The sequence below is a fragment of the Nipponia nippon genome, unplaced genomic scaffold (assembly GCF_047370975.1).
Source record: "Nipponia nippon isolate SJK-2023a ecotype South Korea unplaced genomic scaffold, ASM4737097v1 scaffold_3, whole genome shotgun sequence".
In the NCBI taxonomy this organism is placed as follows: Eukaryota; Metazoa; Chordata; class Aves; order Pelecaniformes; family Threskiornithidae; genus Nipponia; species Nipponia nippon.
The window spans coordinates 81,775,856-81,795,522 of NW_028262347.1; the positions used below are offsets into that span (position 1 = coordinate 81,775,856).

The 19,667-nt window shown below is 41.2% G+C and overlaps 1 protein-coding gene across 4 annotated transcripts in view; it reads left to right on the plus strand.

Annotated features, from left to right (window-relative positions):
• FAR2 (fatty acyl-CoA reductase 2) overlaps window positions 1-19,667 on the plus strand; it is a 156,021-nt gene that overhangs the window by 57,780 nt on the left and 78,574 nt on the right. For all 4 annotated transcript variants that reach the window (XM_087766300.1, XM_087766301.1, XM_087766302.1 and 1 more), the window contains exon 2: window positions 9,656-9,890. In XM_087766300.1, the coding sequence (XP_087622426.1) occupies window positions 9,702-9,890 (189 nt within the window). In that variant the 5' untranslated portion in view covers window positions 9,656-9,701. The remainder of the gene's footprint in view (window positions 1-9,655; window positions 9,891-19,667) is intronic.

The following is a 19,667-nucleotide window of genomic DNA, read 5'->3' on the forward strand; positions in this document are numbered from 1 at the left end:
CGGTCTCGCCGGTGCTGAGTACAGGGGCACGATCCCTTCCCTAGTCCTTCTGGCCACACTATTTCTGATACAACCCAGGATGCCATTGGCCTTCTTGGCCGCCTGAGCACGCTGCTGGCTCATGTTCAGGCGGCTGTCAACCAACACCCCCAGGTCCTTTTCCGCCAGGCAGCTCTCCAGCCACTCTTCCCCCAGCCTGTAGCGTTGCCTGGGGTTGTTGTGACCGAAGTGCAGGACCCGGCACTTAGCCTTATTGAATCTCATACAATTGGCCCCAGCCCAACGATCCAGCCTGTGCAGATCCCTTTGTGGAGCCTTTCTACCCTCCAGCAGATCAACTCTCCCACCCAGCTTGGTGTCTCCAAATCCAACTCTTCCCACAAATAGTGTAAATGATAGTGCCACTATTTTTGATGAGGGGCAAGAACAAGTGGTGGAAAAGGACAGGAAGTCTTCGAATACTGTGCTAAGACATGCTGGATGCTAATACAAAGTTATCAACTGAGATCTCTAAAGGAAAATCTATGTCCCAGACCACCCCGATACCCGGGAGAGATTCACAGACTTTTGACTTAATCACCGAGAGACGTCCCTTTTGCAATGCTAAGATGCAGTGTGATTGGTGTGCAATGCAAGGGTTTTGATTTAGGGGTTCGGGAGAGGACTGTGGGTTGTAGAGATCCCAGTCACAGCAAAAGGAGAAGGAGCAAGGTGATAATGGCTGTGAAGAGTGAGCTGGTGGAAAGAGAAGGGAAAGGATCGCCTGCAGAAATGCTCTGACATAGAATGTCTGTATTTAATTATGCTGAGGCAGAGCAAAGACTGTTTTCTAGTCCTGATCTATGCACAGCACCTAGGCTTTGATCGTGTAACCTGCTCAAAGGCTTTGCAACAGCTAGCTCTAAGTGAGCGCTGCTTAAAAGGGAGAGTGGGTACAGATGCTGACCTGTGTGATACAGAAGGGAGCCTGCAGAAACTGCTCCTTTGATGTCACTGGGAGCTGCCGTTCTTACCAGTAGGCTAACTAAACAGGGGTAAGGCAGAATATGTTCATATTCGAGCTACTGAGAAATATTTGTTCTTTAAAATCCTATGTCACATATGTAGGTATGTTCTTATCACAGTTGCCCTGTCTTAGCTCTAAAACGCTTATAGGCTTGTTTTCATCAGTTTTAGAGAAAGCATAGTGAGACTGAGAGAGACTAACAGGTTTCACTGAAAAATCAAGAGGCTGCTCCTGGGTTACATCAGTGGCCCTTATGCTTCATTCATTCTTCTCTAATTCTTAACAGTGATTGAACAGTTCAGACTACTTAGGAGAGTCAGCTAATCTGTGCAGCTGTGCCTATAATGCTTAAGCAATGACCAAATCTTGAAATTCAGGCTTTTTCTCTACATGTGGGTCTGTTCCGTGGGCAGCTATCTAGCCCAGAAGCCACAACTCCCAGTGGTTTCCAAAGGACTGAGAGCTGCTGTCCGCATGTCGTGTAACATTCAGCAGTTCGCAGGATCCGGCTGTGCACGCTGCTCCTTGTCTCTAGCTCTTAATTATGCTGTCACACTGCACTGTCTCTTTAGATTTAACTGTTATAAATTGAAATGAATTGCAAAACTGGTGTCATTTTTCAAGTCATGAAGCGTTTCCGGGAGCAATGAGAGTTTTTCCTTGCTTGTCACTATTTGGGTATGCTGTTATGGAATTGAGTCGGTACTGTTGGCAAACAAAAAATTATTTGAAGTATATTAGCTGGAGAAAAGTGATTTAACCTTCAGGCTGCTAGCAACAACATTTGTATTCGGTGTAAATTGCTTGGAGCAAAATATCTTTTGTAAAGAGGATTATCATCAGGAGTTCAGTCTGGCTGTAAATGTGCCCATCTTTGAATCACAGGGTTTTATTTCTTTGAGCTGTATTAGCATCTATAGTGCCTGTACAAAGGATGGATTATGACCTTACTTTTAATTGTGTAGCTAAGTGAGGGAAGGTTTATCTTTGCCTGTTTGCTATTGTTGTTAGGTTGTTAGTGCTATTAATAACTATGGAAGTTTAGCAAACCATAAGGATCTTTTAATTTGTTCTTAGATCAGCCATTTTAACATCCTCTTCGCTTCATTTTCTGCCATCAGTAAAGTCTCCCCTACCTCTTCTCAAACATCATGTACTACACAAATCTTTATGTGCCTAAAGGCCTTTGAAAATATGTTACATAACTTCAGTGCATCCTTGTTGGTTCTATCTGCTTGTTCATGTTAGCAGCGCTGTTGTCAAAAATGTTGTGCAGTGTTGAACTACAGTCTGAGTCACTGTTATTTATTACTGAAAATGCAGAAAGCATTTTAAATATAAAGGCTCAAATCTAAACTAATTCACGTTGATCGCAGCTGAAACGTTGGTCATTGCAGTGGAAATACACTGATTGCGAGTTTGGCCCAATAAATTAAATCAATGGAGCTGAGTGACATAGCTTCCTCCCAGTGTTACTGAGAAGCCAGGATTTAAGTCACTGTGATGAAAAGCAAGTCACTACTTCATCTATTGCTAGCATGCATGGTGTGGGACTCTGCTCTGTGACTCTAAGATCCACAGCATGCTCTATTACTTCCAGGTGTCCTGGGACTAAAAATAATTTGTGAAATCTCTGAAGCAGAGCTTGGTGCACAACAAAACCTTGACATCCATATAAAGTATCTCAAATGACAGAGCATGCACGACTAATGCACCTGCATACGCCTGAGACATGAATTGACGGATGCTGTTACATCCCATGTTTCTAGTGCAAGCACATAAATGAAACATGTAGATGCTTATTACATTTTCCTTTGTCTTTTTAATTTTTATTCCTTAAGCATGGAACAGAGCATTCTGTTACTGAAGGAATCAGATGGTTGGAAAGTTGCTTTGTTTCAGGCTGGACTTCGCTCCATAGGTGTGCTGGTGTGCAGGTGTTGAACTTCTAACGCTATTCCCGCTTACTCATCCATGCAAATGTTCTCCTTGGATTATACTGATTTGCGTCAAACCATACAACTGTTATATATGCATTAGTGTTGGAGGAAAACTGCTTGCTGTTCAAGTATCCACCTCTACTGGCCACCAAAGTGAAAAGATCAGGTTGTTCCTAAGTTCTACAGTCATAATCATGGGATTATTTACTTGCTGATGATTAACTAACAAGAAATTATACACAAATGCTTTCAGGCAAAGAAAACATATTAGAAAGAATTGCTTTTATATATTGTAATTATGTGCATAGTTTGTGGAGTCTCTGTCACACACCCTGGGGGGAAAAAAAAAAAAGAATTATATGAAGATACATTGTTCAGGCATGCCCAGTGTTCAGTCCATTTTAAACTCATAAAATAATTAATACATTGAGGAAGCAAACTGATGAGATTGAAATAGGCTGTGACCACTTTATATTGCTGCTTCTGACTTCAGCTGTCAGAGGAATTTTTCTTTCTCTGCATGTCCCAGGTTAATTATGACTCCTCCAGAATCCTGATTAAAGAAAACTGTTCTATGTATGATTGGATATTTGTACCCAAGATTAAAAATTTATATTCAGAAAGTGGCCAAAAATAGTTTTGTCTTAAAGGACTCTTACTGTCTGTAATTTTGTTTTAAAAAATATTGTCATTAGTTGTAATTTTAGTTGAAGCTGGTACATTACATTTAATATGATGTCTAAAAGGCTCATCTGAGCAGTCTGATCCTCTTGTTTACAGAAGTTACATCCCTGCATAAAGTTGTGAAAATGCACCAGATACAGGAAAACTCATCAAAACCAGACTAGGTAGAAAGAGATGCCAGAGAGGCTGTTTGTGAATTTAAGTATATATATACAAGCATACAGTCCTGTGCTCTTGCACACAACTAAATATCTTTTTTTTCTTTTTTTTTTTTTCTTTTTTCAATTTGTGCTGTTGAGTTGAAAAGGCAAATATCTCAACAGACAAGCTTCTGAAATGTCTGCTGTCCTAGTTGAGTAAGGCATGGAAATCTTAGCAGTGGTCCAAACCATAGTGAAATATTAACAGCCTCCAGTATACCCATCCTTCATTGCTCATGCTCCATTTTGCCATCTCTTGTTAACACCCTGCAGCCATGGATCTGCTCTGGGCAGCAGCAGTAGCAGCAGTCGATGAGGTTCAGATATACATTTCCCTTCCCATTGCTATGGCTTTGATAGCAGGCTAAATCTTGGGATTACATCCTTGTAAACTGAATGCAGATTTGGCATCATTGAACTGTGTGGAAGATGAGGACAGTGTATTAGTTGTTTTGTTAAATATCCGTACAATTGTATCTGTTCTTGGTGGGGGGAAGCTCTGCTCTACTCTTCTGTTGGGGATATGAGGGTTTTCTTGTGCAGGAGCAAAGTATTAGGTTGGTAGGATTCCCACCTTTCCCTTTTCTTGTGCTTTGGCATATGCCCCTGGCACAAGACTGTGGCTTCGTAATGCAGTGCCGTAGGTCGTCCTTTAGGACTGATCCAGAGGAGACTGTTACAGGCATCAGTAACAGAGCTTTACCCTTAAAGCAGCTTGTGTACTTGTGTCTGCAGAGATGCTCAGTGTGACTCCTGGCTGGCTGTCCAAAGAGTGGTTTTTTCACACTACGGTTGGAGATGAGTCAGCATCAGTGAGATTTATACTGCTGCAAAAACGCTGTGTTCAGTAGTTCAGATGGCATCAGTGATCACTTTCCTGCTCTAATTAGTGTCTAAACCATCAGTTGCCTGTAATTAATCACTTGAACAGGGCTTCAGGAAGCCCTTGTGTGGGCTTTTCTCCACCATTCAGTTTGCCTCCAGTCACTTTTGGAAGAGACAGGAACCTCAGGCTCTGAAATAGTTTTTATCCTTTTTCACCCCAATAAGGGTCAACTCACTGCAATTGCTGACCATGGTTCAGACTTTGAATAGTTTTCTCTTACCGGATGCTTAATCCCTTACGACTTAATTGACTGGGAAATAGTTAATGCCCAGTATTGACTGTTTATCCCTTAAAATGAAAAGCAGGGTATAAGCTTCTGCAGGAAACAACTTTTTCTTCGTTTACTGAGTGTAAAAAGTCAAAAAGGAATGCATATAGTTCTTTGTATTTTGAAGCAGACATCCAAAGGGTCAGGCATTACTTGGATCACGCCCTTTGACCTTAGAAATCCTTTGGTTCATTAAAATCTCCATAACTTCTTCAGTGCTTTCTTTACAAAGGCCAAGCAAAATCAATTAAAACAGAGAAGAATAAATTCTGTTACAAAATCACACTCTTAAAAATATAAAAACCAAAGATGGTTCTGAAAAGTAAAAAAAGTCAATATTCCCTGACTAAGTTGAAAGGAAAATATCTTAGCAATTTCTGTAAGGGCATATCCTGAATATAAACGGGAATCTGTTTTTGAATTTGTTACCTAGTAAAAGCCTCTTGAAATTTGCTTAGACAGTGGAGATTCAGGGATCTGTCTTCATATCGCAGATTGCAGCATTGTGGCTTTTGTGTCATGATCTCACAACATCAACTTGTTTGTGCACATTAAACAAATAAACAGATTTTCTTTGCTGATAATTAGCATGGCATCAGATGGATGCAAGATTATTGCATTTTCTTCTAAATTAGGAAAGGGGGGAAAAAGTACTGCAAGGAGACACAAAGCTGATCCCATAATAAGCAAACACCATCTCATTCCTCATGGCTTTTTATTGTGGATGAAGCCCTGAGCAACCAGATCCAACTCTGAAACTTGCCCTGCGAACTATATGATGCCTGACTTGGACTGCTTTATTACAGAAAACAGAAAGGATGTGGTTTTTCTTACCGTGTCTTTTAACCCTATAAAATTAAGCCAATAATCAAGAGGAACAGCAGATTGCATTAGTTCAGTTTTTCTGTGGCTGTGTTTGGTGCTTCCATTTTCATCATACCAGAATGGTTTGGAAGATGCAATTGTTTTCCTGACTTTTTTGAGACAAATGTTTAAAATGGTCTTGGACCTCAGACTACATGGGGAAAAACTGTCAGTTAAGTGTGTGTAGTCTTTGCCAGAAATATTTAACGAAATCTGGCTGCATGGCTAATGTTAGGGACGCTTCAAAGTACTGTGATTTTTTCTTTTTTTTTTTTAAACTATTCCAGTAGGTATGGAACATCTGGACAAAAGAAATGAAGCCCCATTTGGATAACTCAAAGAGAGAACCCAAATGAAACAACATAAAAAAATTTATGTCCACATTCTGAAATCTTAACAGTTATTCTTGCAGTAGTCTACAATTATAATGCAAAGCACTGATGTTTAGTGATGCAGGTTGGAAATGTTCTGTACTACTGAATTGTGGGAAGGAGACTAATTCCTGTTAAACACTGCGGTAATATCCAAGTCTGCAGTGCGAAGTACTTTATAATTGTACCATTTTTCTAGTAGAATATTCGGTGAGGTTAAATAGATGCGATCTTCTGAATATGAGCTCAAAGCAAGTATCCGGTCACTGGAAGAGCTCCTATATTTCATCATTTTTTTCCTTATGTTCAGTAGAATTTGTATGGCCTCTAGTGACTAGGACTTCTCTCATTAATTTTTCTGCTTTGCAGGGCATGTGTCGTACCAAATTTCTTAAGTCTTTTGCCACCTACGTCTTCGTCTGGCTAAACTAATACCTACTTTAGGACTTACACACCAGGTTCTGCAAGTTCCTGTCTTCCAATATCACTCAGTTTTTCCAAACCTGAATGAGATGTGACATTTTATTATAAATAAGTTAATTATCTAATAGTTTAACCTGTTTGTTTAACTTCCCAAGTGGCTAGCTCTTTGATAAGAACAGGTTTTTAATAGGCCTAGACGAGCCTGCTACATTCATTTAAATTGTGTTCCAGGCCATATCTGAAAGTAGGCTAATACCCGAATTCACTGAGCCAGAATACCCATAGCTACTAATCTGTAAAACAGTGTCCTTCAGAAGTTTTTCTGCTTGACCCACTTTCTAAATTGGATGGCACACCTGATGATTTGTTACGGATAAAGAAATTTGGGGATTATCATTTGTTCGATACTATGTACTGCAGTCCCAGGCAGCACTGGGAAAGAAGAACAATGTTTTGTTGGGTTTGAGTCCCTAGTTTATCTGTCTGAGCTATAGCCTATTAGAAATACGCATTCAATATTTCCATGTAGCAGTACAGTGATTGTGAAAACTGGCAAATTGGTATGAATGCAAAGTCAGGTCTGGGTAGGTGCATCAGCTGTAAACCCAGTTAATGACAGCACATTAACACAGGCTGTGGGCTCCTTTTCACTGTTGTGAGTGGTAACGACTTGGGGATCGCAGTCCAGCTAAGCACATTCCTGAGCGTTGCAATGAACACAGTACACCTTGTAAGGGTTGATCTATGGTACTTCTCTTGATTCACATAGCTGGTGGTCAGTTTTCTGGGGTAAGATACTTTGCTCCACCCTGAGGAAGGCATGGGCTGTAGGACAAGCTATATTTCTCTCATGGTCCCATGCGATGAAGGGAATTTAACCTATCATCACATGTAGCTAAGGTTCTTACAGTATTTTAAATTCTTTGCTGTTGTTCATTTCTGTTGGTCCAAGCCAAGGACTCATATAAGATGTTTCTGTATGAAGGCTTGCAGGTTTTGCTCTTAAGTTAGGCTGCTTCACTGTCCCTGAATCATAGAATCATAGAATCTTTAAGGTTGGAAAAGACCCTTAAGATCATCGAGTCCAACCGCTAACCTATCACTGCTAAGTCCACCACTAAACCATGTCCTCAAGCACCACGTCTACCCATCTTTTAAATAACTCCAGGGATGGAGACTCAACCACTTCCCTGGGCAGCCTGTTCCAGGGCCTGACTACCCGATCCGTGAAGAAGTTTTTCCTAATATCCAACCTAAACTTCCCCTGGTACAACTTGAGGCCATTTCCTCTCATCCTGTTGCTTGCTGCCTGGGAGAAGAGACCGACCCCCACCTCGCTACAGCCTCCTTTCAGGGAGTTGTAGAGAGCAATAAGGTCTCCCCTCAGCCTGCTTCCCTCCAGGCTAAACAACCCCAGTTCCCTCAGCTGCTCCTCGGAAGACTTGTGCTCTAGACCCTTCACCAACTTCGTTGCCCTCCTCTGGACACGCTCCAGCACCTCGATGTCCTTCTTGTAGTGAGGGGCCCAAAACTGAACACAGTACTCGAGGTGCGGCCTCACCAGTACCAAGTACAGGGGCACTATCACCTCCCTGGTCCTGCTGGCCACGCTATTCCTGATACAACCCAGGATGCCATTGGCCTTCTTGGCCGCCTGAGCACGCTGCTGGCTCATGTTCAGGCAGCTGTCAACCACCACCCTCAGGTCCTTTTCTGCCAGGCAGCTCTCCAGCCACTCTTCCCCCAGCCTGTAGCGTTGCCTGGGGTTGTTGTGACCAAAGTGCAGGACTCGACACTTAGCCTTATTGAATCTCATACAATTGGCCCCAGCCCAACGATCCAGCCTGTACAGGTCCCTCTGTAGGGCCTTCCTACCCTCCAGCAGATTGACACTTCCACCCAACTTGGTGTCATCTGCAGACTTAGTGAGGGTGCACTCAGAATGGTTTATTATGTTTCAGAAATGCAAGACGGTTAGTGAGAACAGGGAATCTTTGCAGACTGCAAAAATGCAGCAAATGCTATATTTCTGTCTTGGTATATTTGCATTTTGTTAGCATGCAGTTGACTCATGTCATGTTGAGAAACTTGAAATGGCCAACAGAGACTCTGAAGCTTCTGCAGGAGGAAGAGAAGATGTTTGTCATTTAATCAACTTAGAGTTTGAGTTGGGATGGCTGGGGACATGTAGGCCTGAAAACCACTGTATCTAATTAAAATACTTAACTGGGACACTTCATGTGGGAGCCTAGTCATGTCAGTCCCCTTATATAGTCAATGCATCTCCAAAGGGCAGTTCAAACAATCTAAACTCTCCAGAGAAAGCATATGACATCTATGCTCCTTAGAGTTAAGTGGGATGAATTTGAGGCTTAACAGCCAATAATGGGTGATGACAGACACACAGGAGCATGGTATTGCAGTCTTGCAGAGCAATATCATTGCACTGTATCGTCCGTCAAGGGGAGCTTTCTTCATGGATTTATTCCAAGACAAGAGGAAAAGGCTGAGCATATTGCAAAGTGGTGGCTGACAAGAAAAGGAACTGCTTGGAACAGTGGAATTAAAGTGGAAAACTTTAATTTCCACCTGCAGTGTTTGTGAGGAGATCTATTTCTACTTTGTCTTGTAGGGATGACTGCATATCTTCATGGCTGCCACTTCACAGTGTACAAGACAAATGCTATTCAACTGCAGTGAGCATCTACTGCTAGGGGGTCTTGAACAGCACAAGCTATGTTCTAAACTGTTGCTGCTGCGTACAGCTGTGGTATAATATGGAGGATGAGGCTGAGCTTGATTTTTTAAGCTTCTCAGATTAACCTTTTTAATTTTTGTGGGTTATTTTCATAATAAAGGCCTTTAAAAGTATCATCTTTAAAGTTGCCATTGATTGACCTAATGTGAGCTGCTATAGCTGACTGGGAAAGGTTATCTCAGACTATAATTCCCAAATAACTGATCTGTGTCTTGACTCAAAAGCCTTTAAAGCTTTATTTCTGCATCTTCTCAGGTACCTTCTGCAGGAAGTTAAAGGAAGGACAGAACAAGAAAGCACCATGTCTTCAGTTTCAGCTTATTACAATGGAAAGACGGTACTTATCACAGGAGCTACAGGTTTCATGGGCAAAGTACTGGTGGAAAAGCTTCTGCGGTCCAGCCCTGATGTAAAAGCAGTTTATATACTTGTCAGGCCAAAGGCTGGACAATCAATGCAAGAGAGAGTGGCCAACATGTTGAAATGTAAGGTAAGTTTCTATATTTTATTCTAGAGTCTAATCTGAAATCCATTTAGCTGGGTGAAGCAGAGGACTCCTGTTGTACTCAATTCATGAAAAACAAAATATCATCTTCTGCTGTAACTTGTGTATTTTTGTTGTGTCTATAACAAAAAAAAAATCATACATGAATGCACCTGGATCTATCTTATTTTGACAGGTAATGCAGGATTTTTCAATATAGTGATGTAATTCTTCTTCTTTTCTGCTTTTCTGTTTGTTGAGAATTATTTTTTTCAAAAAGATATTCTTAGAAATTCCTTTTTGCAAGAAGACTAGCATTTTGCTCTCATGAACTAACTCCTTTCCTTCACCCGCTTTCAAAGCATAATGCTTGAACATTCAAAAGTGAAACTGTGAGTCTGTCACTCCCGACTCCTTTCCCTTATTGGGGCATTAAACTCATTTCATAAGACAAAGCCTAGTGGCAAGGTATAGCGGGCTGTGCGTTGCTGCAGAACAGTAGAGCATCTGCCATCTTCTGATGTCAGCTCCAGTTTAATCTTACTTATGAAGTGATAAAATACTGTAGCATTTGAAAAGGGTGCTTTCTGAAGTTGCTTGCAGCAGAACACAAAGGCTAAGACAGCCCTGTGAGTTGAAGAACAGACCTGTATGACCTCCACCTGTGTGGGTGGTTTTGGTGAGGAAAGCCAGATCTCTAGTGTCAAGAAGGATGACAAAACCCTTTGCTGTAGTGAATGTAAAGATTTGTAAGGAGACGTTACTAGACCAGGTATCTAGAGTGGAGTTAGCCTGAGGACCTCAAGGTCCTCAGGAGCTTAGGCCAGTGGTGAGGTCATGAACTTCCTCAGCCTCCTCCAGCTCTGGTAAGTGCCAGAGTTCAAGCTAATGGTTACTGTCAACGTGAATTTGTACATAGCTGATGTGAAATGAGGGGAGGGGACAGATCTGGCCCTAGTAGGCAAAGAATTACTTGGAATTAATCCAAGAAAGATCAATGTATCTTTAGAGCATTGGTCTAAAACGTTGAACGAGGCTTGACTGGAAGAGTACTCCTCCTAGTTCTACTGGAGTTAGAGGTAAAATAGGGCTATAGATAACTTACTTAGAGACAAGTAGGTCTGGAGAAGGCTTGTGTTTTTCCTCCTAATGTTTTTAGGTATCAAGCTAGAAAATCTTGAGTATGTCCAACAACAGAGTTTCGGTTTTTTCTATTTTCAACAGAGGGTAGGAGGTTATTTTCCTGTTCAGGAAAAATTATGATATAAAAGGAAACCACCACATTGGTTGCTTTTTGCAAGTCTGTCTAGTGCACAATTTTTCATTACTTTTCCTTTCAATTAATGTTTTTCAGCTGTTTCTACAGCTTTCAGCACTGAAGACTTGGGACTGAATACCAAATGTGGTCTGTTGGCATGGTTTTTTACCTTTTTTTTTAAGTCACTAAGAAAATGGCAAGCCAAGCTATTTTTCAGGACTTCTATAAGCTTTGTTTGCATTTTCTGCATGAATATTACTGGCTTATGCCTTTAGTTGGCCACCACAGCTTAGTGGTGGTGTTAGCTATAGGTGAGGTTCCTTAGCAGCTATTTTATTGTTCCAGCTGTACTAAATGTACCCTTTCTTTTCCTAGCATGTGTCAGCAGTTTTAGACATGTCAACAGCAAACAGGACTTGATAACCTCTCCCTGAACCTTTGAAAGCCTGCTTCAGTGTGTTTCAAATGAACAAAAGAAGGAGGCAAGTCTCTAACTTAGGTTGCTGCAGCCTTGAAAAGAAAAAAAACTCTAAGGGTATGCTCACAACTCATTCAGGTCCCCTCAAAGAAAGAGGTTTCTTTTTGATGCTGTTCTTTTTAAAATAAAACAAAAATACTTCCCTAAGGCAGACACCTAACTCTTCAAGGTTATTTCCATGTGAAAATGTTGACAGCCTTTGTTTCTTTTCTAGATGTGAAACCGTTAATTCCAGTAACTGTTAATTTCATGGCAGATGAAGAGGGCAAGAAACATTATTCTTAACATTTTTGCAGATTGTTTCCAGTTAATTTTGATGTATGTCTTTAAGCCACATAATCAGTCATTCACAATCTAGAGATTCTGCTTTCCATTTACAGTTGTGGTTTGTATTCTCCAGTTTGGGAAACCCCTGAGCTATATAACAAATAAAAAATGCAGCAAAAGCTTGTTCCAAGTCTTCAGGCAACATTTGCATTTGACATTCCTGATCATAATCTTTGATGAAAAATGCATATATTTGAGTATGCACAGGAAAATTCAGAATAAAATCCCTTCTCTTCCTTACGTGTACATATATAATTTCTAATCTCCATGGCATAATTATTCTTTTCCCCCACAAACTGTTGGATTTAATGCAATGCAGTGTTTGTATCTGGTTTTAGGAGAAAATACTTTATTTCTACTTTCATATTCTACCCTATGTAATCTTCTCTACTGACCAATCACACATTCGCTTTGAAAGTAACTCTTTCTTCTTTCGCATTATGCCTTGACCTGATATTATCCTCTGGAATTTCTCATTTTCACATCCAGAAGAGAAGTTTCCCAGGAACCACAGGAACAGAGAAAAACAGGTTGCCAGCTTCTAAATATTCTAGACAAACAGACAAAAATAGTATTTGGGATGAAATAAGATGAAAGTAGAGAAGTAGATTGGCAGGAATCAGTTGCACTGCATAATGCTTAGGTTCTTCTGGTAAGGTCCTCTGGGGACTCCTGATTTTTGGTAGTGCTTAATATATTAAAAGAAATTGCCTATGATTTTTGATCTCTCTTCGTATATCTCTTAGCACAATCTATGTAATTTTTGTGGTTTCTATCATATCTACAGGGTTTTAAACTTTGAGATGTCACATTTATGAACTGTCTTGTTCACAGTGTGTACATGTAAATGTGCTGGAAGATTACTCTTGTTAAATAAAAAAGCAACTGTAAGTTAAGAAAAGGTGTGAAGGGGCAAAATGCCTTAGTTTGTGCTTTTAAAATGTTTCTTATCTGGAATTTTTCAAATTCTGAATCCAACATGAAGAGTAAAATACAAAAAATAATTTGGGCATAAATCAGAACTCTTCCACTGTATTCTGGAGTAGCTGAACAGATGGCATTGAAATGTAATATAATGCTGGTTTTCCTCAGATCTTGTAAAATTAGTTTTACATGAAGATATGTTATAGGATTAATGCAAAACGTATAATGAACAGATACTCAATTATCTCAGCGTCAACTCCAAAATGAACGTGTGCATTGAGGAACGTGTGGCTCACGGTGACCTTGCCTATTTATGAAAGGAGATGTTCTATTTTCCAGCAGCGAGTCCCTAAGGGAATCAAGCTATTAGCCTGTGCTTAATGAAATGCCATGTCTGCATAGCACAAACCGCAGCTGTTTGTTACACATTTCAGTATCATCTGCTTCACCCTGGATGTGTCCATAGATGTGGATCACAAGGCAAAGCTTGACAGCGCTGTTTTACTTGTTAGTTGATGGGAGGTATATATTTATCAGAGGAAGGAAATTGTTTCAAGGAGTATTTTTTGTTGTCTAATGCCTCTGCGTGCAGAAATAGGCAGGAATGCTTGAAGCAGTTGTCTCAGATTCCCTGGAGAGCAGTTACTGGGTTAACGCTGAGTCACTGGTTGTAGCTTTCCCGTTGTCGCAGGGAGAGCAGAGCTTTTTCCATGGCCTGCGTGCAGTGAACTAAGGCTGCTTGCTGCTGCCAGGCTGTTTCTCAGGTCTGTTTGTTCAGTGCTCCTAATCAGAAAGATCAGTCAAAGTGGGGATTGGAAAAGACTTGTTAATGTCTCTGATAATTCAGAGAGAAAATGGGGAGGCTGCTGAAAGTGGGGAGCAGATGTTGCTGGGTGTGACCAGAAATACTGTAAAATGCTACTGCTTTTTCATATCGTCCAACCACAGTTAACCCTTACGGTTAACCTTTATAGTTACAGTGGATGGTACAGATAGACCTTCTCTTCCCTGCCAGGCTTTGTCTGGAACCAGACATTATGATGGGACTGACGACTGAAAACAGCAGAAGTCCAATGTTATCAGACGCCTTTGCCCCTTCAGTATTTCTTTGTCACGCGTGCGATGCTTATCAGTAAATATACAGCAGGACCCTCTGTTAGCCCTATAAATTTCCCCAAATCATGCTAGATTTCTCTTTTTCCATCTCCCTTGACTGTCCCTTTCTCCACTCCCTTGCTCATGCGTCTTCCTCATCACCATAAGCAGTAAAGGTTCTCCATGCCAAACCAGTGCAGTGTCACTCCCTCTGGAACAGTGTCCCCTAAATCTGCTGTGACCACTGCCATGGTGCGTAGATCAGTATTCAGAACAGAGTAATGAGTTTTTTTACTTGATGGAACGGGATCCCACTTGCTCAGTAAGAGGTCTGGAAACTGCTAATTGGAGTGAAACAGAGCTGAAGATGTTTTCTGTTCTATTATTTATTTAGATTTTGCCTCACTTTTGTCAGTAGATTATGAGACATAACTCTGGTATTTGTGTACCAAAGGAACAAATCTGTCATTTTAACAAAAACTTGTTTCTTACTTGACCCCATGGTTTTTAAACCGTGTGGTAGAGAGGAGCTAAATCTCAAGGATGGTAGCATAACTGACACAAATGCAGGCAAGGGTCTCAAACCATTCTGTGCCTCTTTACGAAGCTAACACCATCTGCTGCCTTGTTCCATTTCATTTCTTTCTCTTCTCCAATTTGTGTTTTTGTTTGAAGGAGGCTGGTAATGTTCTGCTTTATATATTATCAGCTCATAGCCTGCTTCCTACAGCACAAGGAAAGGCCAACAAGACAGCTAGTGCTTCCAGCAAGATAACCGTTCACACTGGACAAAAAAAGAAGCCACCATTAGTCCTGAGTTCAAGACTCACTCACATGTCCCTGGTGTCACTTTCTGCTGTTGGATGTTTGCAGCCCTGCTGCTGCTGCTGCCCCTTGGCTCTAGGCTCTGCTGGAACATGGGCATCTGGAACAAGCAAAGTGCAGTGCTGTTGCCTTTTCTGGGTGCTGTGCCAAAGCTGCAGCCTTGTATGGTGACAGCTCCTCCTCATTTGATGGACATCCAACCCATGTCATAACTCAGGGTGTAGAATCTCACCTGTCAGCTTTCAGCTAAGTTGGGAGATATGGCAGCCCTGCCTCCTCTTTCATCTGTTCTGCAGGCAAAGCCATGCCTACCAGGAGGCTAATGGAGAAGCTGAGAAGCACAAAGGCCCATCTTATTATCAGTTAGCATCAGCAGAACTTGGTTTCCTACACCTCCTTTCTCCTTTGCACTTGCACAGCTGTCAGCACAGACTGCATTCTGCAGAAGTGCTGGAAGGGCAGCTGGGTGGAAATGGCAGGGGTTTTTTAATTTATTTTTTTTTAATGCACACTCTGATGTCAGAGAAGAAACCATGGTAAGAGCAATGGGGAAAGAAAGATGGTGGTTGAAATTGTGTCCTCCGTTGCATCAGTCAGATAAATTCAGGCCGCAATCTGCTGAGGAAGAAAGAATGTCTTTGAGTGACTGAGGCAATTCCCAGAGAAAAAAGGCTCATTGCACAGTTTCATAGTCATACTGCAGTTTCCATCACTACTTAGTATACATGGATGCTGCACAGTAGCTTAGAATTTCTTCACACACTGCATAAGTTGATCAGGGATGCATTCAGAGTTACGGATTTAGAACAACCCTAAATCTTTGCTCTGTGTGTTTTGTTACACTTATACGTGACTAATGACAGTATTAGAAATAATAATAACTACACTTTTCTGTATATAATGTACTACTTTGCTAAAAATTTCCAATGTGTCTGGTGAGTCTGATTCATCTCGATGCCCTTTTGCAGACTGATTCCCTTTAGGATACTTTAATTTAGAAATGTTAAAAATGGAGCACCTCAGATCAACAGTCAATTTGAAAACGCTTGCATATTTGAAAACGCTATGTCCATCGTCCTTTTTTTAGGACCACAGACTTGTTCTGTATGGTTCTGTGTACATACAAAAGCAGGCATGAAAGAAATGTGGGGAGGTATCTATACACCATTCTCGAAAGATGAGCCCTCATTTTTTTAATGAAGCTGGAGAGAAAATGTGGGTGACAGGATTGTGATGCAAATTAGACATCCAGGGGCAGAGAGAGGAAGTAGTTAAATAATGAGTTGGTGATATTGCTAAAGAAAGGGCTTATGTTTTGGTTATGAGAAGTTACAACGAACATCAGGACATCCAAAAGGAGAGATGTCAGCGAAGTTCAAAGATGGCAAAGAGAGAGAGAGAAGTGGGTCAAGAACAGAAGAATAAGGGGGTAAGTTTATGACATAATGGTGACACTAGTGGAAATCTTAGTAATAAAGGAAAAACAGTACAGACATGGAAGATAAAAGGACTAATAAAAGGCTGCAATAATATGAAAACTTAGGAAGAGATCCTGAAGAAACAATTAGAGGAAAAAAGAGAAGACAGCAAGTCTGCAGATGCTATCAGAGATAACATTTGGAAAAAAAGAGTGTGCAAAAAGCATCAGAAGGAAAGTGTGAAGAGTAGGGCATTAGCGCTGGTGAAAGTCAGGGCAAGGGTCTGGAAGAGAATGGGGTTGAGGAGCTAGAGGGAGGAAAAAAGTAATGGAGGACTAGAAAAGGATGTTGTTAGGGGTGAGGGAGAAGAGGAAACCTTCTTTTCTGGTACTGATATATTATAAATTTAATTTGCCTTATGTTGGCATTCAGGAGCCATAGCTATGCAAGCACAGGTCTTTGTCCAGAAAGTCTTTCAGTCTGAATGAAAAGCCTGGTAAGGTCATGAGCAGAAAGGGGAGAAGTAGTTTAGGGTGATCAGAGAGCCCACAGGAGTGAATCAATACCATGACTTTTGAATTATAGAAAGGTTTATGCCTGATTTAAAGCCGAAACCCTTGTGTCTGTCTTAGAGCTCTGTTGAATTCATTGTTTCTCCTATATTAAAGTGATCAGACAATGTTTTCCTGCTTATCCCAAATTTTGTTAAATATGTTAATCTTCATTGAGCTTTTAGGAGTATGGGAGAGGAGTTTTTAGGCCTCATTTAAGACAGTCTGTAAAAGAAGTCTTTCATCTTTCACTTAGATGTTACTTTTAAATTTTTTTGTGGTCATTTATTGAAAAGGCAAAGTAATTTGTTGATGAATATCTGTTGAACTACACAGAGGTTATTCTCTACCCCTCTGTCTTAATTGTGTTGCAGAATAGGAGAGGTTAAGTATGAGAACTGCCCATCCTGTTCTCTCTTCTCCGCAGCTCCTGACAGTTATGCAGAACTACTATTTTATTTTGCACAACAAGCTCTAAACTCCTTCTTTTGTCCAGTTAAGTTGTCCATTTCTCTCTTGCTCTCTACCTGTGTCATGACATCATGTAGACATCCCTGTGGCCTGACTAATTCTCTGTTCCTCCCAGCCACTAATATCAAGAGTCTGAAAGAGGTACTGTTCTCCAGTTTCAGGGGAAAATAAAGTCTCCTTCTTGTCTTCTAATTAAGATCAATCTTTGATACTGTCACAGTACAGTAGCTATTTCCAGGAAATTTCATCTCCTATTTGAATCAGTAGGGAATATGATAAAACCTCTGTAGCGTCCTTTAATATTTCAAAATAATAATTCTATTCACTGCAGTTTCAGCTAGTTTTTTTGTGAACTCAGAAATGCAAATCTCCTTCCTTTCTAGCTTGTTTTCACACTCCTCTCTCTACAGCTTTTCACAGGATCACAGAACTGCTGACGTTGGCAGGGACCTCTGGAGATTGTCTAGTCCAACCTCCTGCTCAGAGCAGGTCAGATAGAGCCAGCTGCCCAGGACCATGTCCAGCTGGGTTTTGAATATCCCCAAGGAGGGAGACTCCAGGACCTATCTGGGCAACCTGTGCCAGTGCTCCATCACCCTCACAGTAAAACAGTGTTTTCTTATATTCGGGTAGGATTTCATGTGTTTCATTTTTTCCCCATTACCTCTTATCCTGTCACTGGATACCCCTGAGAAGAGCCTGGCTCCACCTTCTTCTGTACCCCTTACTATAAGGTATTTATAAACATTGGTAAGATCCCCCTGAGCCTTTTCATCTCCATGCTGACCAATCCCAGCTCTCTCAGCCTTTTCTAATAGGAGAGGTGCTTCAGTCCCTTCATCATCTTCATGGGCCCTCACTGGACTTGCACCAGTATGTCCTTCTCTCTCTTGTGCTGGGGATCCCACAACTGGACGCTGCACTTCAGATGTGGCCTCACCAGTGCTAAATAACGGGGAAGGTTAATCATATGGGCAGTGCTGCTGGCAGTTAAGTGTTGGGTTAATCAGTTCTACAGTGCTTCCTTCTGAGGAGGAGGAACCCATCCATCAAATCTGACTTCCAGAGCACTCTATAGATTCTCTTAACAGTAGCAACAGAGGCAGAAAAAGACTGTCACCAGGAGTTTCAGAGCATCTTATATGCCATAGACCAAGACTGAAATAATATTTTTTCTGTCTGTATGTGTTTGGAGCACAAATAAGTTATAGATAGAATCATTTAAGTTGGAAAAGACCCTTAAGACCATCAAGTCCAACCACAAACCTAGCACTGCCAAGTCCACCACTAAACCATGTTCCTAAGCGTCTTTTAAATACCACCAGGGATGGGGACTCAACCACTTCCCCGGGCAGCCTGTTCCAATGCTTGACAACCTTTTCAGTGAAGAAATTTTTCCTAATATCCCATCTAAACCTCCCCTGGTGCAACTTGAGGCTGTTTCCTCTTGTCCTATCACTTGTTACCTGGGAAAAGAGACTGACCCCCACCTTGCTACACCCTCCTTTCAGGGAGTTGTAGAGAGTGATAAGGTCTCCCCTGAGCTTCCTTTTCTCCAGACTAAACAACCCCAGTTCCCTCAGCCGCTCCTCACAGGACTCATGCTCTAGACCCTTCACCAAGGCATTTCTCACTGGGAGAAGCTGGGTCCCTCATTAGACGGTTTCTCCTTGCATGCCTGCTTGAATCTCTCCTTGAAATATCAGGCTCTGGTCACTTACAGATGCGGTTCTCTGGTATTATCAGAATGGTTCCTCCTGATGTTGTCCCTTAAAAGTAGAACTCACAGTGCCTTGAAGCTCTAGGTGGGATTGACCTAACTGTATGATGTGTTGTCTTTTATTACAACAAGCGATATGGCTGAAATACAGACAAGCTGTGGGCCCTGCCATTTGTCTGCTGGTCACAAGCTCTGCTAGGTGGTACAGAATACAAACCTCAGTTCTGTCACCGCCGAGGAGAGTTCACAGCTTAGTGCTCCAGCTTTGCAAACTGTCTTCGGTACTTCAGCTCCTGGGGGGTATTTGCAGTAGTAAAGTCAACTTGTGTTTCTTTTTTTAAATGTACTGCAGTTTAAAATTTTCTCCCATTATACATTGCTTGCAATAGTTACACAATAAATCACAATGAAATTAAGATTGTTTAACTGACATAAACTGCTAAATGAAAAACAAGGACACAGCGCTAAATGAAACTGTAGAATCAATGTGAATTATTCTCAGATGAGTAATTTTTTGAAAGCAGAAATGCTTCACAATTCATTTCAAGAGTGTTTGTCTTTCATTTTGTGAATTAAAATGTTTTGGTGTCAAAACGTGACACATCGGTTTCCACATCTTTTACTAGAAACAGCTGTTACAGGTGTTGAAATGGCACATCCGCAGAGACCAGCAGAATGACAGCAACACAGATACTTGTCCAGGTGCTAAGGCACTT